Here is a 26,862-nt window from a genome sequence, read left to right on the forward strand (position 1 = left end):
TTTCCCGCAAACCATCTCAGTGACCACTAGCTCCTTTGCTTTCCACGTGGCTGGAGAAATGCAAGGTTAAACAGAGTCAAGAGTGTCATTCATTTATCTTCCAGAGCTTGGGCTTTGCTTTTAGCTGTTGAGCAGGTTCTCACCCCTCCCTAGAGAGCAAAACAGGTGCAAAGTGAGCAGGGTTTGCTCAGCCTGTGTTATAGCAAAGGATTACAGTGCATCTCCACAATTAAAGCAAATAATGCTGCACTGGCCTTGACTTTTCCCAAGGTGTGGTACAACACTCTCACCCCAGAAACAACAATGGCACAGGGAGAACGCACGGGTGAGCTCCAGCTTCCATGGCCATGTGGCAGAAGCCTCTGGCTGGGAAAGCAAGAGGAGCTGGTGTCGCAATGGCATCCGGATTCCAGCTTGGCTAGACACGTGCTGATGCTTTCCATCACATGTGACCCCTCAATGCCTTCTGCTGTAGTTTTCATTCAGGAATGCTAGCTGTGGTCAGGCTGCCTGTATTTTGAGACACAAATAAACTGGAGCTGACTGAAATACACCATTCCCATGACTGCATTTGGCAATGTAACCTTGCAAGGGTAAAAGCAGACTGCTTACACATTCAAACAAAGCCTTCTTGCTCTTAGCATCATTTCCTTTTTTTTGTGTGTGTCTTTTTTTTTTTTGGATGCAACCTTGTGGAGAAGCTAAATTTGGAGGCAGAGTGTAGGAAAAAATAAAACCAAGAAATTGGTTCTTTTTTAAAGTTTATATAATGTTTCTTCAGTATCTCCTGGTAGTAGAAGTAACATGAAGCAAGCCTGACCCTAGAAACTGAAGCTTTCCTGTGCCAGACATGGCTGCTGCTCTCCCTGTGGAACGGACACCCATGGTTTGCTCTGTACTGCTTGGCACTGGGCAGCAAGATGCTGTTTGCTGACTACAATCAAGCCTATTTCCTCCTTTTTTTTCCCTTACACTTTCCTGGGCTCCTGGTCTATAGCACCCTTCCCTCAGCTACTCTTGTCTCATGTTACTCCCTGACTACTTTGCAGACCAGTTTGCTCTACAGCTGAGTCTTTGCAAAGGGATGTCATTTGCAGATCTAACCCTAGTCTCTTGGTCTCCTCCCTTGCACTCTCCCTACCCAAACCACCCCTTAGCAATGACTCAAATTTCATCTCCCTGTGGCTGCCTTGGTTGTCTGGTCCCTCAGCTCTAACCCAGCTTGCTGGGAAATGCCACAGAGTAAAGGTAATCTGCAAGGGAAAGGGAGGGCACCGCTTGTGCCTTTCCTTTTGGCATGCAAAGGAAGACCACAGAGGGGTTAGTTTTTGTTTTTAAACTGCCTGGTCCCTTGCAAATTAACTGCAGCAGAGCTGTATTCACAATGTCTGCTGCTTTGGTGGCTAAGCTGGTTTAAAACATTCCTAGCCTTCTTTTCCCTTCACTTTCCTTCCTGCTCCTGCTTTCCCTGCCTGGGGCAGTATAGCTTCTGTGAGGCAGTCACAGGAACCAAGCTAAAACTTGCTCTGTCTACATGTGATGGTTATTTTTTTGACTGTTTTCTGCTTTTTGTTTTGTGATAGTGATGACATCTATCTTGCCAGCCTGGCACTAGGCAGTGGCACACAAAAGCTGCATTTGCCCCGTGGAAGCCCCTTCCCAGGCAGCAGCACTGGTTTCAGGTATATGTACCATCTCAGCCTGTAAAATGCAGCCTGGAGTTCAGTGCTGTGTGGCAAAGGTGGAGTTCTGAAGAGCTGCCCCTCTGCAGTGCTCAGGGAAGCACCATAGTCACCAGCCCACACAGGTGTCAAAGCAGCACCAGCCTTTAAACAGAGCCTGCCCTTGCACTTGCTTTCAGGATGCATGCATTCAAGAGGGGATTGGACGTGGCTCTTGGTGCCATAGTTTAGTCATGAGGTCTGTGGTGACAGGTTGGACTTGATGATCTTTGAGGTCTCTTCCAACCTTGGTGATATTGTGATTCTTTCTCTGCTAGAGTAGACTTAGTGGCATCAAGTGGGAAGACAGGATACAGCTTTCATTCATCTCAAGGTTTGGAGTTTTTTTTAACCTCACCTTAGCAGTGCTGATGCTGCCAGGGTGCCACTTTGGGAAAAAAAATCCCTATTTAGTGCTATTTTTAGTGTGGTCTGCTGCCTCTCTTCAGTGCTGCTGGTAGGTGGAGTGGGGGGGACCCCTTAAAATTCTTGAAGGAGCACTGTTTACACTGAGCAAATAAGAGCTACTGTTTATAGAGGCAAAACCAAATAAAATAAAGGAAAAAAACAATCCGGAAGGATGGGCCCATGGCCCTGTTCCAGTGAGAAGAGCAAGTCAAAACAATGAACACCATTTGGTTTTGCTTTTCCCTGGCAAGCTTCCTCGAGCTGACTCTTGCATGATCACTTCAGGGCAAAGAGACAAGAAAAAAAGGGGAAAAAAAAGAAGGGGGGGTGGGGGGGTGGTGTTGGGAAATAAAAGCAGGCAGTAGCGATTGCTCCAGTTTCTCTCTACTTTAGGTGGCTGCAGCCTCACTGCAGTCACTGTGGGTTTGAAGCTGCATCTGTCAGCCAGGGTAACCCAAACCCCAGCTCCAGCTCTGGGAGAACAAATAAGGGGGAGGGGTGGGGGGTGGAGAATGTATGCTGTGAAGGAACACCACTAGGCTTTATCCAAACAAAAGCTCAGCCCTTCCCCACTTTTACTGCTGGACCCCACAGCAATAGTTCTCTGGTAAAAAGTCAGAGGTCTGGATGGGCTGCTCTATCTCCCAGCCTCCTCCTGCAGGCACCCAGGCCAGATGCCTACTTGTGTACCTGAAGAAATGGGTATTGAATTCAGTTTCCTCAGCCCAAACTCCCACTTCACGACCTTCATAGAATGGTCTGGTTTGGAAGGGACCTTAAAGATCATGTAGTTCAAACCTCCCTGCTATGGGCAGGGACACCCCATCTGTTTCACACTGCCAGCACAGAGCAGGAACTCCTTGTGGCACTCCCTACCCTGGGTCAACACCAGGGCATAAAATCAACATGCCTTCTGCATCAGTAAGTGCTGCTCCAGCTCCTATTTTTATAGCCATGCTTTGGCTGGCAAGGCTGCCAGGCAACACCTCTTGCACTTTTGGGAGCAAGCCCCAGCTCAGCCTGTCAGTGGGGGAGGGTCTCATCAAGGAAAGAATGAACTCCACTCACAGCATCATATTTGAACAATAGTTTTATTTCATTTTTTTTTTAATATAAAAAAAAAAATCCTAAAGACTGCAGAACTCTTGTATCCTAATTTCATACACAAAATTCTTTCAACACCCTCTTCTTTGTAAGCTAATTGCCCCCCTACCAAATTGCAATGGCATGGGTTCCCCTGATGTTCAACTAGTCACTCTTTCTAATGGGATATGTTCTAAAGCTGCAATATGGCACTTGGTTGACTTAGTTGGCAGGTTTAATACATCCAGAAAGCTGGGGCATGGAGTAACACATGGCTCAGAGTCCATCAGCACAGGCGGGCACAGCCTGCTTTTGCGTCCGTACCTCTGGAACGAACCAGACTTTTCTCCTTACTGTGCAAATAACAGCCTTGGGTCATCGACCAGTCCTGTCATAAGGGGTTCTTACCCCTGAAGAGGATCTCTTCTTCAAGTGGGGAAGCAGCACACACAGTCAAGCAATTGTCCATAGCAGTCCCAGGTGCTGAAGCCCCATCAGTCAACTGTACCATTGTAAGACTTGTTGAGCTTGTTGAACGTGAACTCTACGTTATGTGTGGAAATTGGCTTTCGGTAGAGAGGATTTGATGCCTTTGGAGAAATAAGCAGACAAAAAGAGCAAAGGTGAGGAAAGAAGTGTATAATCCCCCTTTTCTTCACCAGTTCATTTGGAGGCAGCACTGTGCCTGACTTTGACTGAGATGTGTATTCAGATCCAAAAGCAGTGTTGTTTGTCCATAGCTTGTCCATAAGACCCATGCTGCATCCTGTCTGCAGGCACAGGCGATGCCCTCAAATGCTGGGCAACCCCACCCAAAGCCTTCCAAATGGGCTCTCTTGCAGACATGACCAATCTGGCTGTTTCCAGAGTCAAAGCTCAATCCCTGCTCCCCCACCACCTTCAGCTCTCCTGCCCTTCTGGGGAATACACGATGAAACTGAAGGCTGGGTATAATGTGGCAGAATAGCTGTAACTTCCCAAGGGGAGAGGTAGTGCAACTTGCCAGACCCTGAAATTCTGCTCCATACCACCACAGGACACAAGCACTCACATCCCTCATGCCTGCCACCCTTCCCAGTCCCCGCAGAGCTGTTTGCTGCCAGGGCACCCCAGCAGCACCCCCACCTCAGGCTCACCATTTCGTATCTGGCCCGAGAGCGCTCGCTCTGGAACCGGTCAAACTCGCGTCTGTCGTGGATGGTGACGAGCAGCTTCCAGAGCGCCAGGAGGATGATGCCGATCAGCACCACGCTGCCAATCACTGCCAGCACGATCGTCACGGCACTGGGGGCTGAGCTGCACTCTGGTAACCAGGGGCAGAAGGTAATTAGCTCTGCTGTGAGTGTATCCTGGATCAGGGTATCAGGATGTTACTAATCGCACCACAGCCACTGAGCAAGTGACCTCAGGGCAGCACCAGCAGCAGTGACCAAGTTTAAAAAAGCAACCATCCTCTCTGAAACCAAAGGGATTTTTTTATTAAATCAGTTCCTGGACATCTCATGGATGTCACCAGAGACAGGATGTCACATAACACTTCAGGGGAAGAATAGTGCTGCAGTGCCACCATCAAACAGTGATGCCTGGTTTAATGCCAGGTGACCCACACGGGGTTAAAGTGCCTCTGGCAAAAGCTAGCTCAACTCCTGGCCCGAGTGGAGACAGGTGATCACTAGGCACTTTAAGCAAGTGCACTAACTGTCACCTAATCAGCTGGTCTTTCAATTAAGTGCAAGCCACTGCACAAATCAAATACAACGTGTGGTATCTCAGGCTTTCCCATACCGGCCTGTGCCTCAGAGGACCAGAGCAGATTGCAAGAAGTTACTGCTGGGTGCTTGCCAGCTCGTCCTGCAACACCACATGGGGTTTGCTTTGAGAAACTGCACTGCACACGATTAAAATAACGTTGGGAAACACAGCTGCCTGCAGCAGCCTGGGGAGGGGAACAGGGACACAGCCCTTACACTGCCCGGACCAGAGCTGGCTCTTCGGCAGTGCAGAACTCCATAGGCTGTGTGGGGCTTTCCTAACAGCCTGACTTAACCAGCAGCAGCATCAGATGCCCCTTCTGATTTTTTTTTTTCCCCTCCCATTACCTTTATCTCCAAACCAGAACCTGGCATGCTTTCTGCTGTGTAAATAGGCTGTGTTTAATTTCAGCATCCCAAGCTGGCAGAAAGCTCTTTGGTTGTTTGCTAGCAATGCTGGTGGCTCAAGTGCATGTTTCACAGCCTTTCTCCCACCACAGCCTCTTGTAATCAAAATTAGAGCTTGACTCTAATATAGTCCAAGTGTTGCTTAAGCATTTTGTTTGGTACTCTTTTAGTAGTAAAGGAGGACCAAGAGAGGCTTTTACAAAGCTGGAGCCTCCAAGGGATTGCTGGCCTGTTAATGGGTTGGATTATGGCTAACAAATCAATGAGGGCCTGATCGACCTAGCTCCCTTAAGCTTCTCCCTCCTGTTGCCCCAAGCAAGTAGAAAGCTCTGCTGGCTGTGTTAGGTGAAATAACTGTTGTGTCACTCATGTAGTACACTCAGACAGGCTTTGGGAGAGTAATGGTCAGAAAAGCTGTCTGCATTTGACAGAAGTGAGAGCTGAAGAGAATATATCTGCTTATTTTTGCAGCCTTACATGTCCATTTCCAAAAGAAAGATTGTCTGTCCTATGTGGTATACTAGGGAGGAGCATAAAATCCATCACTGTTGGGTTTCAAACAAAAGGGCAGAAACATGACAATAATAACAGCTACCTCTATAAGCATCTGCCAGGTGATCAAGAAACCCAGGTTTTCAGCACCAAGCCTTCACACTGCCCTATTAATGTTTAAATGCACTGCCCAGACTCTCACTGTCCTTTTTAACCAGGTTGGGAGCATTTGGAGCTATGTTTCAGCACTGTAAAACACTATTTTACATCATCCTGGTTGATCTGCTCCTGCATGCCTTTCTGCAGGCAGTGCAATCAGCTTTTTCTACAACCTGCCAGGCTCCCCAGCTGTATCCCATCACCTCTCCCAAGGCAACATGTTAAAAGGAAATCAACCTGGCTCCTTGAGGACGGTGAGGTTGGATTTCCCACTGGGAAGCTCCAAGTAGGTGAACTTCATGACACAGTTGTTCACTGGGTAGGCACAGAGGATTGCGTTCGAGTCATCTGTTTCTGGAACAAGATGCAGAGTCACAAAGTTTTATTTTGCTATTTATATTAAAAAAAATAAATGACTACAGAACTTCTGTATCCTAATTTCTTACACAAATGCTTCTACCACTCTCTTCTTTTCAGGCTAATTTTCCCCTAACAACTTGTGATAGTATGGGTTCACTTGATTATGGGCTATGATTGTAGTCAGTCAACAGGATGTCTATAAAGCTGCACTGTGGTACTTGGGTAATAGTTGGCAGGTTTAATACTAGGAATCAGTACAGTTCTCCTCTGCAAGCTGAGCTGGGCTTGCCACAGACATCTGGGTTTGGAGAAGTGGGGAGCAAGCCTGGAAAGCAGCAGGTTCACACAAGTTGCAACTGAGCAGCACCCAGACCTTCTGCTCGAGAAAAGGTGGCACTCAGCATGGCAGAGACACAACCTCACACATACATACACTGTTCCTTCACACAAGTCCACTTTGGCAATAAGTGCCATTTCCCTCTTAATTTGCTACATTCCTTGAAGGGTGAAAGTTGAACAGAAAGCAAAGGGCACAGACTCAGCCTGCTAGGACACAGACGGGGCCAGCAGCTGCAGCAGTCCACTCCTGCCTCATACTCTAGCTGCGCTCAACAGCTCCAGCTCCAGAAGAGGAAGGGAGGAGCTGGGTGGACAGAAGGATGTGGAGACTGAGGAGTTGCAACAGCTGAGACTACTTTATTCCCATGGCCATACAGACGCTGTTTGTTTGCTTGTTTAACATACCATAGCAGCAAACAAAGGCTGTTGCTGCTCTGGTCACTGTAAGATGCTTCCTGAGGAAGGCTGCTCCACAAAACCGTTTACAGAGATTCAGCAAAGCCATTGTCTGAGCTTTGCAGCTCTAGCTTCAGGGGTGATTTCAGCAGAGCCACCACCTTGCTCAAACACAGCTCATGGGGTGTGCCTGCTGTGGAGACAGTGCCTGGAGGAAGATAGAGCAGCATCTCTGGTCATGCCAGGAACCTCTGCAGGAGCACATCTCTGTAGGCCTGTGTGGGCTGAGTTTCAAGGGAGAGGAAGGGATTTGGGTAGCCAGTGCTACTGGCTGGCAAAGACATGACCTTAGCTTAGGCACCTGGAAAATGCTTCTCACAGCTCTCCTCCTGTCTGTCATGCTGAAAAATGGTCACATTAATGACCACTGCTATTACAGCCCCTTATCTCTCCCCTGTCTGTTTGTCTTTCCTTTTCATGCCTTTGACCTGCTTTAAGTAGAATGATTAATGGTCTCCATTTCAACAGCTCTGAGCCCAGATGCAACTGTCCCTCTCATGGGTCCTGACTGGGATCCTGGACAAACCCCAGCTGTTCCTACCTTCGGACAGGAGAACCTGCTCTGCCTACACAGTAGTATCAAGGGCAGGAGAACTGCAGATTGTTACAAATCAAAGTACTAATTAGATTAATATTGACAAAACTCCCATGTTTCTTGACTGACACCCTTCAGAATTAAAGAGCAAATCTCAGTTGGGCAGCAGTTCCTTCAGGTACAGCTGTTTTCCATCCTATCCAGGACAATGCAGACCTATGTCTTCTGTGACAAATATCAGCATTCAGCCTCTCAGCAGGGACTTTTAACAAGTGCTACATACAGGAACACCAGCATTTGGCTGAGTCTGCCTGTCAAGAAGTCTATAGTCTCCAAGCACTTTCACAAGGAATATTTAGTTTTACACCTTTCCCTAGTAGCTGCAGAGTGCCCTGAGCTACCAAGAGCTCAGCACCACCTGCAATCTGACTACAATAGTTCAGTGGAAGAATAAGGGTCTCCCCAAAATGTCTCAAACCTAAAATTTGAGCCCTTTTTACATTTTTCCCCCTCTCTCAGCCATGCAGGACATTGGCAAGCCACAGCCCAGTCTCATCTCCTAGGGTGCAGTCAGCACATAGCTAGCTTTGGCATGGTGCAGCACCCAGACAGGAGAAATGAGCTCCTAAGAAACACAAGCAGCCAGGCATCAGGAAGGAACTTTGTGGTTTGTAAGTACCTTGTAACCTCTCACAGTGTGCTGCTGTAGGTGTGCTCCCCACTAAACTGTAGGGAGGATGGAGAGAACTAGAGCAAGTGTCCCAAAGGGAAAGGTAGGAAACCCCACTGGTCATAATTTAAAAGCTAGACACTGGATATGAGAGGAGTCAATGGGAAAAACATTGCCTGCAGGCAGCTTGGGAGCAAGGGAGCACTCCTTCCTCTATAAATTATGGGAAGATGAGGAAATGTCAGATGTGGATAGCAATTTATCTCTGCTTGATCTCTCTTCATCCCTCCAAGGGGTACAACTAAGGCCAGGGTGAGGATTAAAGTTGCCACAGTTTGGGTCCCCTCTATTTCACTAAAGAGAAACCAGGGACTCCCAAAATGGAGCTTCAAAAGAAGAGGGGAAAAGTCACCTGCTAAGGGACACAGGTGTGGAGTGACCTCCAGCAGAGGATACAAAATATAGGAGAGGAACTTGCCAGAGGAACTTTTAGCAGTCAGTTCCACCAAAGAAATGAGACAATTAGAGAATGCCTTTTTTGGGTGATACTTAGTCCTTTGTTACTCTCCCACAGCTCATCTAATCTGTTTTATCTGATCCTTATTCTACTGTTTTTGCTCCTTGCACTGCCAGCAGTGGTCCTCACACACCTTGCTTTTAAGATGTTACTTAAAAATCAAAGGATTTATTACTTTAAATGTAGATTACAGCCTGGAATGAGGCTCACACATACCACATCTGCACACTACATACACATCTATATTTCTAAGCACCAGGTTTTACCTGAGGCTTTCTTTACAAATATGTCTTGATCTGGTTAAGAGAAGTTCCATGCCACAGCCATGGGCTCCCATCATCTGCAGTCCTGCTGCTGCCTACTTACCAAGAGCATCCACAGTGGTGATGATCTCATCCTTGCAGTGCTTTTGGCAGGTTTGGTTATCAGCCAGTCTTCCTGAGTTAAATAGCTTGCATTCAATGCAGTCCCTGCAGAAAGACACAGAAGGGGAAAATTAAGGACCTGTCAGAAACTTCATAAAGACAGATCTTCAAAGGGACTCCCTGGGTGTTGGTCTGAAACCTGCACATCTGCACTACAAGGAAACAGGAACCTCAAGGTCAAGAACCTCCAGCTCAAGGGTGGATTTATTCTTAGGGGTGGATTTAATGAAGTTGCAAACAGCTGGTAGGTTGGGGTATGTTTGCCCTTTGCATGCCAGCAGTATGTTGTGCCCCATGCCACAATCACCTACTGCAAAATCCATCCTTCCTGAGATTAAGGCAGACAGATTTGCTGCTCTGTGCCAGTCTGAGGCTGACACCCAGGACATCTTCATCCCTACAAGGCAGGCAATCATCCCTGTCCTTCCCTTATCTGCATCTTGCAGCTCTCTGGGCCCAGGTATTTGCAGCTCAGGGCACAGCAAAACTGGAGTTGACAGCAAAGTGGAACAGCATTGGACATGTACAGGGATATAAACCTGCACAAGGACTTGGGCAGAAACCTTTGTTGCTTCTCTACCTGAAATACTCTCAGGTTGTTTAGCATGAACTTTGAGCAGCAGCAGACTTCTCTAGGGCTAATCACCCCTGTTAAATGAACAAGGAGTAACTACTTAGCTGAGAAGTCTCCCAGGAACTAAAGACCTGCCCTCCCTACCAGCAAGATGTCCCTCCCGAGCCCCTCTGTGGGTACCTTTTAGTGCTGCAGACACCTGGGCAGGTGGGACACTTCTCACAGGTATCTCCAAAAGCCCCAGGCTCGGTGCACTGGCACTTGCCACAGACACAGGTGCCCCTGCCGCTGCACATCTGCCCATCGCTGGAGACGCAGCCCTCTGTCTCAGTGGAGCAGTTGCAATTGTCCCCAATGAAGCCTGCGTGGCACTTGCACTCCCCACAGTGACACTCTCCGTGACCTGGAGGCAAAACCAGCGAGGAGGTGTCAGCAGCAGCCTGGGACAGCGCTGAGCACTGCGGATATGCCCGCGCAGGAAAAAACAGTAGTCAGTCCAGCAGGAAAAGCTGCCAGAGATACTTTGCTTGGCAGAGTAACAAACAGATGGCAATGGGAAACATCTAGATATCAAATTCTTATCTACAGTTAGCAGTTATAAATACCTGCCCACAGCTCCTCCAGCTTCTCTCTAGAGGCACTCGAGACAAATGGGCACCTCTCGTTTGCTAGGAGGGACCAGGAGGCCAGAACAGGGGCACAGACTGCCCTTAGGAGATACTAGCAGGGATGGTGACCACAGGGAGAGCAGGGCAGCTCTCTTTGAGCAAGCACAGCCTACAGGCAGGGAAGATGACTTCCACCCCAAGTCCACATGAAGATGAACCATTTGCTATTGCAGAGCCCAAGCACAACAGTAAACCACATGCTTCAGCCAGGTGTCAAACTTCTTACTCTTATTTTCCTCTCTCTAAATGAGGGTTCTCAAGTATGCCCCTCTTTTCAGGCCACCCTTTTGCACCTTCCTGGCTCGCCACCACACAGTTCTTGTCACCAACAAGCAAACATGAGAGCATGTTTCAGCCATGTGTTGTCATCAGCCTTTCTTACTCTCAGGTTGAATATTCCCCAGCTCTGCTTAATGCTGTGTAACTGGGCTTTGCAGAGTACTACACCTCCCACCTCCTCCTAAAGTGAGCAGCATCCCTGGTACATAACTGAGCCAGGAGGGTTGTTGTGTGCAGCTCAGCACTGTTATTTCCACTGCTACTAGAAGAGCAAAAATATTCAGGCTGACAAAGGGTCTCTGGCAGCAGCTTTTGAAACACTGCTTCTGAAAACAGATGCGTCCATCCCAGAGGCATGCCACTGGGCAGCCAAACACTTCAGGGATCCAGAGGATGCCACTGTGTTGATGCGATCCTGCTGCTCAGCATATGAGCCAAACAGGAGGTGGCACAGCCAGACTGCAGCCAGTTTTCTGTTGAGTCTTGCTACAGCACTGGATTTTCCTAGCAGAGACACTGTGTCAGTAAATGTGGGCCCAAGTCCTCATTACACTTCCAGTCTAACCCTCTCCAGGCCACACCACTCAACAAGAAATGTTCTCCTCCTCCAGGCTTCCTTGTCCACTGTGGACCCTGAGCTCTGGAGATCAATACTACTGCTAAGCCCTCCAAATGGTGTTAAAAAGGGGGCTCCTGTGAGGGCTTCCAAATGTACTGGGCTGTTTTGTGTGAATTAATCTCTTCTTTCTCTGTCTACATGAAGAGATATGAAGATGAGAACGGAACAGTGCTTCCTTGCTGCTTTTAAGCACAGGGGTTAGTGGCAAAAAAAGCTTGGCAGGTCAGCCATGGCATTAGCTCTTTTCAACCCTTCTTTCCTAACAGTTTGATTTCAGAAATACTCCAGAAAACCTTAAAACATCTTAAAAGAGAATAAAAGGAAAAAAGCACCATCCTGTGTCCAAGAAAGACCTGTATGTCCCAGCCAGTACTGTGAAGGCTGCTGGGAGCAGCTGAACCTCTCCCAGGGAGTGGCTCATGACAGCTCTCAGCAAAGATAGATGAAGAAACTGACCCAGGAAGGGCACTTCTCTGCTGAAGCATCTCCTTGGGGTTTAGCTAAGGGCTGAGTAAGTCAACAGGCTTCAAAGCTTTCAGTGATGGCAAGTTAAGTGGCTGGCTGCTGGGCATCTGGTTTGAGAAAAGCATCCATCAGCTCCCTGGAAATACTGCTCAAATTCTTCCTTGGCTGGTCCCTAGGAGAAGGGCTGCCTTTGAAGGCATAGTTTATAGAGCTGAAGGTTTTGTATACAAGGCTCATCAGCAACCTAATTACAGCTCAGCTTTCCCACTATAAACAGCCTCAAGCGCCTCAGACAAGGCAAATTATATACATGCTTCTTTCATCGGCACAAACCCGCTCATCTCCCTCCTCTCCTATGGCTCTGAGTTTACCAGACAGGCTGTGGATTGTCAAGCCCTTGCCAGAAATCATGGGAACACCTTCTGTTTTACCAGGCATCTCATATGTTCCAGTTGCCCTCCTACAGCCTCTTTTGCACCCCCACCGTTTGCTTCGGATCCAGCCTGCAAACTCAAGCATTTCTAGACAGAGGAGATTATGTTTACAAGATCTCCAGAGGTGACCTCCATCCGTGCCTACATCTGATGGAGATTAAAGATCCCTCTCTCTGTTTGCCTTCACAATGACAGCCTTGCCCTTTCTGCAGACACATCAGTGCAGACAGGTTTGCTTTACCCTCTCTCCACAATGCTCTGTGTTTGAGCCTGTGGACACAGCTACACTCAGCAGTGCTGCTGCTTGGGGCCCTCCACTCCACAAGCAAACCAAACGGGGTGGCTGGCTTTTATTTGCAACTAGTGCAAGTGGCCAGGCTTTCACACACAGTAAGTTTGGTGTCTCCATAGCACTGCATGTGTCCAAATTAGATGTAAATCATGGTTTTCTTTAATGGGCACTGTCTCAGGGAATCCAAAGCAGCTGGCATTGGGAATCCATGTCTGTAACATTTAGTAAACGTGCTCCTGATTGAAGCTGAGCTGTGAGGGCCAAGAGAAGCAAGTTGGTTGCATTCACATCACCTAGATTAAAACCCCCAGGGTTTAAAGCTGTCAGTGCTAAGCCAGCTGAGGAGGCTAGAAAGACTGCACCTCCCTCCCAGTACCTGGCAGGCTGGGGATGGAGCCTGGAATGACTGTTCCAGGAAAGGGAAACAGCCATTTCCAAATAATGCATCTTACTAAGCCACTGTGATTGGAAAATTTAGGAAGCAGCATTTAAAGCAGGCATTTTCATTTATTGAAGGGGATGAGGAAAAAGCCCTTCTGTAGGAGGGCTGAAATATGTTTTCTGCCTCAGCCACACTGGCTCAACGTGCAAGAAGTCACTAGCTGAAGCTCTCCATGGGCAATGTGCCAAGAGTGGGAATTTCCATGTTGACCTTTAACGGCAAAGGTGTTATAATCTTCACTGCCTGACGTCAGCTTGAGTGGCCACTCCTGCAGGCAGCAGGAGCTCCACTTCTGGTGCTCTCCACCTATCTCCCACACAGCCTGAAGACTAGAGAAATGTGGTGAGTGGGCTATATTTCTCATACGGCCATGATGTCCACCTGGAGCACTGGAGATGTGAATCCACTTCATTCTCTCGCTCAGAGGACCACCTGAGAGGAGCCTCAAGGCAATGCAGCAGCAACTCTTTGGGTGATGATGACCCAGAGCTGAGGTTTGTAGCAGAATGCTACCCGGTTCTCCTATTTTGCAGTAAAATGTGCTGCATGCTACCAGCCTTAGCTATCCTACAGTCATACACAGTGCTGATGTGGTTCAGCAGTCTATATGCCATGTAAGATCATGCCTGCAGTAAGCCTTCCACCACTATGCTGATGATGAACCTATTTTCACTTCCCAGTTTCATTTCCAAGATGAAAATGTGTCCTCAAGAAGGGTGTGTTTCAAGACACTTCTGCACCAGAGCAAGTCTTAGAGTGCAGAACTTCACCCTGGACTTCACCTTCCTGGAACCCTTTGAGTTTAGAGAAATAAAGCAGGTTTGTAAGGCCAAAAGACAGTAATTACATTCTCCAAGCATAACAAGAGATGTTTTCTTCTGTCCCCATCCTTGAAATGAGACAAGCTTAGATATTTAAAAGATCCAGGTCTAACTGGGAAATTAAATGCTCCCTCTGAATATGATAATATATTTTCCAGCCAGCTCGTGATTGTTGGGGGGCTAACAAAAAACACATGTCAGAGTGGCTGCAGAAACATGCTGGGAGGGTGTAACAGAGGAAAGCAATGCTTCTGGGGAGGGAGAACAGTCCCCACAGAAAGTTTGGAATAGTCTGGGATCCAGCAGAGTAGGAGCCACAGGATGCACTGCTGTTTGGATGCACTCTTCCCAGATTGAGGCTTGCAGCCCAGCTGGTCCCTCTGTCTCTCACCCCACCCCAAAATACATCCCCAGCCCACTGCCATAGCCTGTCTGGGCTGCATGTCTCACTGTCACTCCAAAGGCTTTTGGCAAGACACCCGACCGTCCTTGTTTCACCCCCAGTCACCTCTGCCTCTCCCCCTCAACTGTCTGCCAGGATGATAACCATGGACTAAAGCCCCCTGCCCTCTCACCCCAGCACCATGCAAGCTTGGCTTGGCAGCCTGACAGCAGCACTGCTGTGGCTCTGGTCACTGAGCAGGGTCCTTGCCGGCGAGCAGGAACAGAGATAGCAGCTATTGGCAGGAACTTCCAGTCTCTGACCCTGATTTCATCCCAGGCTTCCTGACAGCAAGCTGCAAAGCAGGACTCTGTATGGCAAAGCACTCAGCAGGACAGCCCATCTGTCTGTCATGGCAACTCCTTGCCTTTTAGGAACTGCACCGACTGCTGCTGTGCCAGGAGGGCTGAAAATCAACACACTAACAGCCCTGTCACTAGGACTTCTGACAGCTTTCCTAAAGCCCCCTACTATGGAAGAACCACAACATTATGCAAAATAATACCATCTTTCTTTCAAAAGAAGTAAAAAATTATCCCAGCCTATATGCAGCAGGAGAAAGGGTTTGAAAGCAAGCCCCTACAACACTCCCTTTTTTCCCCCACCTAGAAAACTAAATTGATGTGCCTACCATACAGGGGAAAAAAATAAAGAAAGATAGTCCTCAGGATTTTAAAGCCAGTTCCTTGTTTTCTGAGCACTCAGGAGAGGAAAGGTCATACTTGACTTTGTTCCAAATAAAGCAAGCAACTTATTTTTGTGCCTCCCTGCTCACATCCAGGCTTCGTGTCAGGGCCTTCAAAACACTGTGCTTTTGTCATTTTTGGCTACTTGAACAGCTAGTTCAAAACAAACAAACAAACAAGAACAAAACAGACACAAAAAACCCCTCAACCTACAAAAAACCCCACAGAAAAACCACCTAACAGAAATAAGTTATGGCAAGTAATTTCCTGATTCCCTGGTGCCATCCCTTTGAGGAACCCTGGCTGCAGTGCCCATCATCTGGAGACATTCAATGCAGAAGCCACAACTTTTGTGCATTGTTAGCATTAAAACCATCTGCTTATGAGAGAAGAAGAAATACAGCCCTATTAACACAGGTCACTGCTTCAACATCAGTTTTGTACCAGGCTGGACAGTCTCTCAATAAAAGTGCTCAACATCTGCAAGAGAGGCTCTGTGAAAGGGATGTTTTGAGTGGGAGGAAGGGCAGCAGAAAAGGCTTTGAACACTTGGAAAATGTAGCCCTTTCCATTTGGGAAGGGCTATGACAGGACACAGTGCCCATTCAGGTAAATAAATTATTGACACTGATCTCTTTCCGTGACTCAAAGGAGCCAGCACTGCACATCAAGAGGCCAGGCATGGTGAGGCAGCCTGCCCATGGCACAGTTCAGGCTCGTGGCACCATCCTGCTGCCAGATGGTCAGCACCAGTGGGAAGTCAGAGAGAGCTCAGGAAATTTTAAATACTGAGGATGGGCTTAGAATCCATTCCCTAGGTCACCCCAGTTTGGCAGGAAAAAGAAGAGTGGCAGCCTGGCAGGAGCATCCCCAACTCCTGGAGCCTACTGAGCATAACAACCCCCTTGTGAAAAGGAGGTTACTGTATAAACAAGGACAGACAAATGTCAAGTGTCTCTGTGTAAACTGAAACGCGTCCACCAGCCTCCTCCATTCACACCACAAGAGAGTCTGCCCATGCTCATTTATCCACAATGCTGTACTGAAACAACACAACAAACACTAAGAAGCTAGAAATAAGTCATTAGTGCTTTTCTGTATGTTATTTACACCAGACACCATGGATCTGCCTATCTTCCCATTGCACTAATTTCAGTGGATATTGACACCCTTGAAGCATACAGGTTTGGCCAAGAATTGGCAAGGCTTTCACTAAACCTTCATTTCAATCCTAGTGCTGGCTGAGCTCACCAATCATCAAAGATAGCATCAGAGATGCAAACTAAAGGAACCAAAGGTGAAGACAAAAATAAATGCTTGAGCTGCTAATTCACCCTTGGATAGCACAAGCCCTGCCACCAGCCCCCCGTTGCTGCCAGCATCCCCCAAGTTGCAACACTGCCATTACAGAGTAAAACCCTGCAGACCCACAATTTCTCACTCACTTGGGGACTCCTGGGTTAAATGAGAACTGGGCAGGGGAAACAAGGCTTTGGAAACTGCTGTCTCATGGAGGCAGATGAAAGTGCTCAGGGGCAGGCGGATTTCCTGCGGCAGCCCTGGCCAGCCTTTCCTCATTTTCCTTCTCTGCTACAGAAGCAGAGCTGAAACACTGTCATGAGATACGGCTGATGATCCACCAGAAAGCCAAAAGGGGCAACGAGGAGTCATTTCCTGGAGGAGATATAAGCTGCATGTCTTGAAATAAAGCCTTCCTTTTTTTTCCAAAGTGAGCTCAGCACTCCATGAATCTCTTGACTTTTGCTTCTGTTAGCGCCTCAGCTGAGCCTGCCACACGTGGCCTTTTGGACAGACACCCAGAGCTGATAATTGGAGCTTTTAGGTCCTGTTGCTGACTTTGCTACTGATGCAGGGAGTGATTTGGGGTGAGGGCTGCTCCCCGAGAAGCACAGCTTCATCCTCAGCAGAGACAATCAGGATGGATGTGCTGGCTCCCTTCAAGCCATGGGTCTAAATGCCATCCCATCCTTGGCATTGTCACCCTTAAGCACCTGACATGGAAGGCACTGCAGAAAATCCTAACAATTCATATCATTCCCTAAGACAGAGAGGAAGGTATGTGTGTGTATGTGTATAGGGGGGGGGATCCCCAACTTTTTGTCCCCTCCCGTGTTACCCTCCAATCCTATAACTCAAAAAGTACCACTGTCCTTTTCCACTGACTTCCATTCATCGTTAGGCAGGTGTTTATTGGGTCTTCCATGGGGTGTACCAATGCCTTTCCCACTGCAGCACTCCTCCCTCCAGCCAACCCTCTAGCTCCCTAACAGATGAGACCTGCTCACAGCACACACATACACCACCCCCCAGTGAAGCTTCTCCCATTTGTTTCCTTTTCCTTTCCCCCCAAAAAAAGCTGTCAAAGATTTTTTTTGACAAAGAGACAGCTCTCCCAACCCTGTCCAGATACCACCAACACTCAGGAGTTTTTCCCCAGCTTATATACTTCTTGGTCCAGGTGCACTTATACAACTTCACACTTAGCCTTCAGCTTTTGTCACCATGAAGCTCTGGAAGATTTAGGAAAAGGAAGGGACATATGGTGACCATGTATTAGATGAAATGCAAATAAAGGACCTGAGAAAAGCTACAGTGCTGCAACCATCCCACTGATGCATGGTGCCTATAGAAAGAATGAGCTGTCTCATTGCTGTAATGTTCAAACAGGCTCCTACTATCTCCTTCCACCCAAAACCCACCAGATTTATTCTTAAAAATAAAACTTGGCTCTAAAACTAAGCTCAGGCTCTCAAATGCCTGTGCTCCAGGGCTGAATTCTATGGTTCAGGCCCATTTTTCAAATTAAAAGCAGGATAATTCCTCCTCTGCCAAACGGGCTGAATGTCCTTTCAGCTGGACTTTGTTAAAAGGAGTGGGCTCTGGAGCAGAGAGAGATGCTTTCTCTGCAGAATCCAGTGCTGTGGGAGCCTTGCCCAGTTCTGTGTTTGGATGCAAACACATAATCTGGTTCAAGTTCACCAAAGGTCCGTGGCTTTTGGAATAGATGTCTCCCTTCCCAAAGAAGCTGGAAGAAAACAGAGTATCATGCAAAATAAGGCCAAAAAAAGGAGAAAGTCTGAACTCACAGCCTGTGCTATACTTCCTCTCTAGGTCAGTTGTTTCAAATTCAAGTTTTTGAAACTAAATCAGGCAAAATTCATGGCTTGTCAGCACATGTCAAAAAGAAATGCAGAGACCCAGAATTTCACACACCTGTTGGTTTTAGGCTTCTATCTGCCTCTAAACAGCACCCATGTCCAAATGCTTATTTTGGCTAATGACTGTAATGAGGACCAAACTTGTTGGGATGCTGTCTGCAAAGGCAGAGGTGCATTTGTCCTAAGACTATGCTTTTTCTTTGGGGAGCAAATAGGCAATGCACTGTGTTTTCAGAGTTCATCTTCCTTTTGCAGCTTTCTACTTTCTGAGATAGGAGGTTCCTGGTGACGGGAAGGGGCAGTTGCAGGACAGTGGGGTTTGAGTACTTGCATGCACCATCAGATCACACCTTCAGTTGTCACTCACACGTTGCACAGCTTTAAGAGTGGAGACCCACAGACAGAGCTCTGGCTCCCATAAAGATGTCAGAGACGTCATTGCTTTATTCTTTAAGTCTACCCTCGCATTTAATGCCTCATTAGCATGCATTAACGCTTGCAAAAGGTCCGCTCAAGGACAAGGAGAAAGCCCAGTGAAAAGAGGCAGGAACAGCAGCGCTCTGTGTGGGTTGGTTGTCCGAGGAGCTGCTGCCAGATTTGGGAAGAGCTGCAAGACTTTGACAGCAGTGAGGGCCCAGGCAGAGGGAAAGGAGGGGCAACAAAAGACAGCCTTGCCCTTTCGTGCCAGGAATGGAAACTCTGGCAAAGCAGTATGAGATACGCTGGGGAAAGGAAGTCCAACCCAATTGCTCTTTCATGTGAACAACCAACACAAGCCTTTGGTGTGAGCAAGGCAGGGCAGGCAGCATATAACTGCTGCCAGAAGCACAAGAGAAGATGAAGAATAAACACAGTGCTGAGCAGAAGCATGAATGGAAACATCATTTGTGGTCCTGTGAGAAATCTATGCAAAGATCATAAAATACTTTGAGCTGGAAGAGACCTGTGAGGATCACCAAGTTCAAATCTCAGATAACCCATAATGTTTCACAGGCAACAACATAATGGTAATGCCTGGTGGTGTAACACCTAATACTGCATGCATTTCTTGAATAAGAAATCCAGAGAAGCACCTACATCAAGTCCAGAGCATTCTAGCTTCATTCACCTGCACTGAGAAGCCACCACTTCTGACCTGGAACACAGGGGCTGCACCAGGCAATATGGGAGGTTACTAGCAGAGCAGTCAGAGGGCAAACCAGGCATATATGCACACTGCAGCTATGAGCACTGGCTGTGCTTTCACAGGTCATGGCCAGCAAGCAAGGGTCACCCCATGCCATTTGCCCCAGCCCAAGGAGTTCAAACGGCCACTGGGCCTCCGGGCCTCTTGAACAGGCATGGAACAGGATGGGGAAGATTCATGCTCTCAGAGTAGAGCAGCACATGTCTGAGGATTAAATTGAAACAAGAACAGAAACCATGTTCAAGGGAAAAAAATAAATCTGGAGAGGAAGCAGAAGACGGAGATAGAGGAAGGGTGGAAATGACACCCTGAGAGGGAAGCAGCAGGAACATTTCAGGAGTCTCTCAGGACTGGAGATGTGAGGAAACACATGCACAGAGTCAGCCCCACACTCATCCAAAGGACACTGAGGATGTCCATGCCAGGGAAATAGAGACTTCAGGAGGATGAAATTTGGAATGCTCTCAGCCCTCCTCTGCATTGGGCTTATGAGCCATGGATCTTGGAGATGAATGCACCCAGAATCACATGGGACATGCTGCTGAGTTTGGTAACTTAGGGTAGAGAGACCTGCAAAGAGCACAACAGCTGTTGGGAGCTAGAGGATGGTTGCACAGATGCCAGCAAGACAGTGTTAAGTACAGGCCCCTTGTAAGGTGGTGATTTATGGGACACCTTCCTCTCTGGATTTATGGCTGTCAAGAGGAGGCAGCTTGCACCCAGGCCAAAGCCCGACTGCATGACCCAGAAAGCCTACCTTGGTAAAGAATGTGTTTTAAATAAAAATCCTTCCTGGCTTCTCTGTTGAAAATCACAAGCAGTCCACTAACACATGGTGACAGGTATCAATCACCAGCATGAGTGACCCCATTTCTCTGCCTCATCATAGTCCTCCAAAATAACTGTGGTGGATGCTTGAGAATTGCTTGCAAGGAAAATTCAAACACTGCTAAAGGATGTTAATACCAGCCAGCTGCTAAAGCTCCTGGGAAGCCTCTCTTTCAAAGTATTTGGGAGCCTAGGACTGTGTGTCTTCTGGTTTCTCACCACAGAAGGTGCCACTCCAGCACTGGGTAAAATAGAAGTGCACTGTGGGCTGCCTGCAGCAAGTAAGTACATCCTGTACATGTCCCTGTGGTTTCTCATCCCCTTCATGCTGTAAAGAGCAGAGTTTCTCAATGGCATTCCCTGTTAAAGGCTGAGAACTGTTGAGTGTTGCTCTTGGAGGTCACTGCCTCCAGGTCAAGCAAGGGCAGACCCAGGCTTTCAGGAAGGTATCTTGGGAACCAGCCTTGGATGACCCCAGGGCTGACCAGCAGCTCCTGTCCCTGGAGTGAGACCTAAAAGCCAACATCCCACATGTAAGGGCAACCACAGGCTCCCCAAAATGTTGCAGTGTCATGCACCCCCATCTCTGCAGGAGGTCAAGCAGGAATGCAGGAATATCAACAGCTGACTTCCAAAAGATCTGGTCTGTACAAACATGAATTGGAAAGGGAAAGGGAAAAACAAGAAAGAAAAAAAATAGGGGCTCAGATGCAGACTAATGACATTGGACACAAGGCAAACAGCATCTTCAGGGAGCTTGTTCCCGGAGTGAGGATGGCATCAGTCTGAGCAGGATGAAGGTGAACTCACTTGGCTGCTCTTCCAATTAATCCCCATCACAGCCCTCAGCCATGCCTGACCTAGCTGACCCAGACCTTACATTTCTTTAGGCTGACCCACAGGGAGGGAACAAACAGAGCTGACCTAAACCTTACATTTCTTTACACTAATCCATGTGACAAGAGTGAATTGAACATGCCCAGCTTCACAGTTTAACCCTGACAAAGGTAACAGACATCCACAGTCAGATTCATTTCTTACCACACATTTGAAGTCTATTCTTGTTGGAGCCAAAAAATTTCACAGGTGGAAGGGGTGATGTAAGCTGGAGAGGGGATGCCCATCCAGCAGTGGCACAAGGCACAGGTGCTCCAGCCTCAGCTCACCACTACTGCAGGACATGGCAAGTCAGAGGTTTATTATTTCCTCTTATTCAGGAAGATATTTGTGGTTTATGCATTTCTTCACAGGCACACAAATGTCTCAGTGCAAGTGCCTTGCCTGAGCAGCTTCTGCATGTGATAAAAGCCAAGGCTGAACAGCAGTGCAGCAAGGAGAAAGGTTTTTAGAAAGCTCTAGGATAAACCTGCAGCCTGACTGAGTCTTGACCACATCTTAAAAGACAGATGCTGCTGCAGTGCTCCTCTTTATTCACTCTGACCATAAGGTCTCCCTGGGCTATGCAGCAGCTCTGTAAGCAGGAGACATCAAGATGCCTGAAACCAAGTTTCTTGGCTGCTAAGAAGGATTGATGGGCACCATGGGCCCCACACATTTAGATATCTCTCTGTTTTCTAGCCTAATTTCAACTGCTTTTTAGCTCTGTCCCCTACCCTGCTCTTTAGTTGGAAAAAAGAGGCACTCATAGTCCTGTAATCCACCATTATAGAAAAGGTTTCAGGTCAGAGATTTTTTACTAGGTTAAGGTCACTCCAAACCACCCTCCCATGCCCTGCAACCCCAACAGCACACACAGCCACTGCCTGGCCCTCTGCAAGCCCCCACCTGCTGCTAATAACTAGGGCCACAAACAAATCAACCAGTCCCAGGAGGTTGCACTGCAGTGACCCGAGCTGACAATGCATTCTCTGTCACCAAAATGAGCCTTAAAAATGCTGGTGGATGTGTGCTCCCCACCCTCCTCCAGCCTGGGGGGGTTTGGAGCAGGATTGACCTGTGGGGCAGACACCCCAGAGATGGAGTCACGTCTCCTCTGCAGACGCATGGCTCCCGGCTGAACAAGCACTTAGCACCAAACAAACTTCCACGTCTTATATGGTCCTTTTGTTTCTCCCTCTCAGGACTTCACTTTATTTTATTTTTCACTAGGCAGTGCATTATTTTAATGCAAACTAAACTAAAAAAAAAAGTCAACCCCCCCCCGCCCCCCCAGCAAATCTCCCATGTCAAAACCCTAAAGATAACAAGACTTGACATGACTTCAAAGAAAAGATTGCAGATGTGGTTTAGGCTCCATTCTCTAGCCTCTTTTTGGCACAGGCCACCTTCTTCCCTTATGGGAGTGACTACATTTGCTTATTGTGCAGGCAGTGGGCACAGACAAGTTCCCCTTCCTCCCCAAACCACACTCAATTCATCACCCGTATGTCAGAGGTTAAAAGACCAAATACTACTCCTTTCTTTCTTAACAGCAACTTCTGGTAGAAGTTTACACAGTAGGAATGAAGAGAATTAAGACAAGGGGAAAAATGCTGAATCTGGGTTACCTTTATTTTCACATCTGATGCACACTAGCATCCTCCACCCAGGCACTATCACTGGGTATGTGAATATTAACTACAAAAGTATGGAAAGAAGTCTGTTCCCATAAGATGTATCCCTGGAAACATTGATTTGTACAGTAACAGACCCCACCAGAAACCCAAGGGTGGAGATATCAGTAGCACCACCAAACATGAGCACTGCTCTCAAAGCGTGGGGCTCTATTTCACAACCAGAAAGCGCTGTGCTGGCACCAGAGCCATGCTCCCACCAGACCTCCTGCAAACACAGCACTGTTAAACACCCTTCTGGAGCCTGGGATGGGGAACACCAAAAAGAAATTGCAGAACTGGGAGTGAGATTTCTCATTTGAGGCTGCCTTAAAACAAACAGAAAAGCTGTACCTCACTGGGCCCTAGTACAGGCTAAAACTTCACAGTGCTTCCCCATTTAATGAAACCAAGAAAGGGAAGCATCCAGAAATAAATACTGAAGACTTGTACATCCTCAGCAGTTTTTGAAGTGGTTTCAATGGTAGAGATGTTTTGGTGCACAACCACAGTTCTGTCATCCACGTGGGGAGCTGGGTTACAGTGGTGAAGGTTAAGGGCAAGTTTCTCTAGAGACACCAAAGCAAAGATGCTGTCTTACTGCTCTGCATTCCCCCCCTCCCAGAACAAGAATAGCTTTGCAGCATGGAAGCCAAGAAAGCTTGGCCTCCAGAGAGCCAGTCTCTCTTCATTAGATGCAAACCAGTGATGCCCTCACCAGGGCCTCTCCTCCCTCTTGCCACCTAGTTTTATGGGGCCTTCAGGAATGCAATTAGTGCTGAGATGTTTCCTCCTTTGTCAAACTGCCTGGCAGGCATCCAAGGGGTTCAAAAAGCTGCTGGGCCCCTGAATCCAGCTGCCCCTTCCCCCACCTAGCTGCAAACAGTAGGGCAGGCTGTGGGCAGGAGGGCTCTCTGCCCCTCTCCCACACTCACCCACATCTCAGCATAGAGGCCAGATCAATATGCTGAAAGTCTCAGCACAAGAGGAAAATTCCTCCATATGGTGCAAAACTGGGAGCAAAGTGTTCAGGGGTTTGGGAAGCGACTGCCTGCACTGTCAGAGCACGATGCCATGGCTAACGCTATTGCATGCCTTTTGCAGGAACCAAGGACTTCTGCAAGCCATTCCCAACAGCTCTTCCAGAAGCTGGATTAGTGGTTTGAAACAGCTACTCTGAAGATATTAATTGAACTCAGGGATCAGCAGAACAAATGCCACTTGTCAATGACTAAGTGGATGGAACTTGAGTCAATATTTACGACACGTTATAAATGACTGCTTTTCCTGCCCGCCTCACAGATGCAGGAGGCACATTAAACCTCCCACTAACAGGAATTACATTTTTACTTCTCCTTTAGATTATCTCCCACCCAAACTCCACTTCTCTACTTTACAAGAGACTACAAAAGGACAGGAGCCATAGACAGCACTATCTGCAGTCGTCTCTCCTCCCAAATGCTGACAAAATGAGGTGCCACTATTTAGAAGTCAAGCCAGAAATGAAAAGGCTTTTGCTGGCCAGAGAACCATGTACCAAGAGACAAGAAGGTCAAAGATTATTTGGGACTATTTCAACCTAGCTGTCTTTTTGCCAGGAATACAGGATGCCCGAGTACAATCTGCCACCCAGCCCTGTGTCATGGCAGTGACTTGATGGGGATAGCTTCACTTCGGATCATAAAATGAAGGAAAGCCCAGGCTGGTTGGTGATGGGTAGGATTCAGTCGTTGAGAGTGATGGACACTGGGTTGCTGAGGCTTTTTAGGTACAAACATTGTGCCCAGGAGAAGACAGAGGCAGGGCAGGGTGTCATTTCTTACCCCCTGCAGGAACAAAAGCAGCAACTGGACCCTGTGTGACTGCCCCAAGAGACATCCTGCATCTGAGGTGTGATCCAGACTCCCTTGGCTGCCAAGTTTACACATTCTGGTGGGCTGTGACATTCAGTGCCAAACCAAACACACAGACCTTTTTCAAGAAGGTCCTACTTGTAGGGAGGAGAGAGCACACATATGCTGGAAGTCATTGGAGATGCTTGTGTAGCAGTGGGCTGTTTGCTAGGGGCAGCTTTGGTTTCTGGCCTGCTGTGTAAGCTCAGATGCTTTTGGTGGGCTGAAGAAGCCCCAAGCCTCTTAGGCTGACAAAATTTCAAAGTGTTATGTCATCAGCATGGCACTTGCTGCAGCTCAGATTTAGCACCATAACTGATGGAATTCCTTCTTTTAAAAGCAAACAAACCAGCAGCAACAGAAATACCAGGAGGCACAGGGAGAACCACTCCACCCCAAGAAGCCGTGCCAGACTCCATTCCATGCCTAGAGCAAAGAGGCCACTTGGCCTCAGCCTACCCTTTGTTTTCTTTCATAGCTATAAAAAGGACTTGAAAATTACTTTTTAAAACTCTGGCAAATCCCAAAGTAGCCATGCTGCTTTTCCCAGCACCAAAAGCCCTCCACTGGGACAGAAGAAAGCAGGTGCAACTAAGACATACAACTGATTTTCTCTGTGGAGCAGCAGAGGTCTGACTCTCCTGACAAAAAGGAGATTCAACCAAAGCATTGTCTCCTCTTGCACTACCAATCACTACACCAGTGAATTCCAACCTCATTTTATAGCATCACTCCCCTGCTTGCTATTAAACAGACTGCATTTGGGTAGAAGAACCCCCAGGAAGCACAGCTCTTAATGATTTCACAGCTAAGCTTATTATTTTTCCTCCATCTACTTTCAATTCCTTTCTTTTCCGCTGCTTGCTCACCCCTCTTTCTGCTCCTGTATCAGGAAGGATAGTCCCAGCTCTCCTGGCCTGGGGTGGTCACTGTGGGAGGTAGTACTGACCATTCTCAATATTCTGCAGTGGGGAGCCCTGAGGCAATGCCAAAACCTGGGGCATCACTTGCCCCACCTTCAGCAGTGATGAAATATCACCAGCCAAGCCACAAGCAAATGAGCACGAACACCCTCTGCTTGCCTAACAACACAACCTTCCAGACAGCCAGAAACTTGCGACCCAAAGGTGCCCCATCGCTTACTGCACAGCTCAGAAACATGCAAGGGCAAGATAAACAGCCAGGAACAACATTCACCACTTCCCTGAAGAAAATACGAGATGTAGCTATTTTTTTCCAAGCTTACACTCATCTTGAAAGTTTAGCTCAAGATTTTCAGATAAGGAAATATTTTCCTTGCTTGAAAGAAGGCAAATTTTAACGAACAACCTTTTGCCCAGCTCCAGCGGAGGGAATTAAGTCAGGGGGCTAATCCAGGCAATTATGTGCAAGGTAAGTTATGTGACCTTGCACAGGGAATTAAAGCCATTTTAGCAAACACAGCTCAATAGCTCCTCTGCCTTTGCTTAAGCAAAGCTGGCTACATCTTGCCCCGTGAATGACATGTTTGGGCAGAAAAATGTAGAACTAAAATGCCTTTAGGAATCTCTAACATGGATTTTCTTTAATAAGTAACAGACTGAAACACAACCTTTCCTTGCACCTGCACTGCACCAGGGGATTGCTTCAAATGCTTAATCTTTTAAAAGGAGACTGTTTTCTGGCTACACAGGGAAGAAAACAAACTTAAGAAGACACCAAAAAGCTTCAGAGAATTCAAGCCTGAGCTGGTTTACTCTTTCCTAGGGATCTACTTCAGTGAGCAAGAGATGTGCATGGTCACGACAAAATAACACCACGAAAGAAAAGACATCTTCATGGGACCTGGGCAGAGGCCAAGACTGCAAGTAGAGCCTTTCACTCAAATGCTGGAAGCTCACTTCTGATGGGAATAATACACTTTTTGATCATTAGTGGGGATGCACTTAAATATCTCCCTCCTTTTTTTGTTGTTGTAAGTGTGGTGGGTTGAAAATTCACCACAACATAAAATTGCCAGACTACCTCAGTGGAAGCAAATGAATCACAGAATCACCAAGGTTGGAAGAGACCTCAAAGATCATCAAGTCCAGCCTGTCACCACAGACCTCATGACTAAACCATGAAGATGTATTTGCAAGCAAAACTACAATCTAAAAATGAAATGTGATGAATATGTACAAAATATACAATATTTACA

The 26,862-nt window shown here is 47.5% G+C and overlaps 1 protein-coding gene across 1 annotated transcript in view; it reads right to left on the minus strand.

Annotated features, from left to right (window-relative positions):
* Positions 1 to 3,238: 3,238 nt before the first annotated feature.
* ITGB5 (integrin subunit beta 5) overlaps positions 3,239 to 26,862 on the minus strand; it is a 64,566-nt gene continuing 40,942 nt past the window's right edge. Inside the window, exons 11-15 of the mRNA XM_009904393.2 lie at positions 10,079 to 10,301; positions 9,266 to 9,369; positions 6,260 to 6,376; positions 4,349 to 4,515; positions 3,239 to 3,802 (exon numbers count right to left, since the gene is read on the minus strand). Of these exons, the coding sequence (XP_009902695.2) occupies positions 3,707 to 3,802; positions 4,349 to 4,515; positions 6,260 to 6,376; positions 9,266 to 9,369; positions 10,079 to 10,301 (707 nt within the window). The 3' untranslated portion in view covers positions 3,239 to 3,706. The remainder of the gene's footprint in view (positions 3,803 to 4,348; positions 4,516 to 6,259; positions 6,377 to 9,265; positions 9,370 to 10,078; positions 10,302 to 26,862) is intronic.

This window comes from Dryobates pubescens, chromosome 2 (genome assembly GCF_014839835.1).
Source record: "Dryobates pubescens isolate bDryPub1 chromosome 2, bDryPub1.pri, whole genome shotgun sequence".
In the NCBI taxonomy this organism is placed as follows: Eukaryota; Metazoa; Chordata; class Aves; order Piciformes; family Picidae; genus Dryobates; species Dryobates pubescens.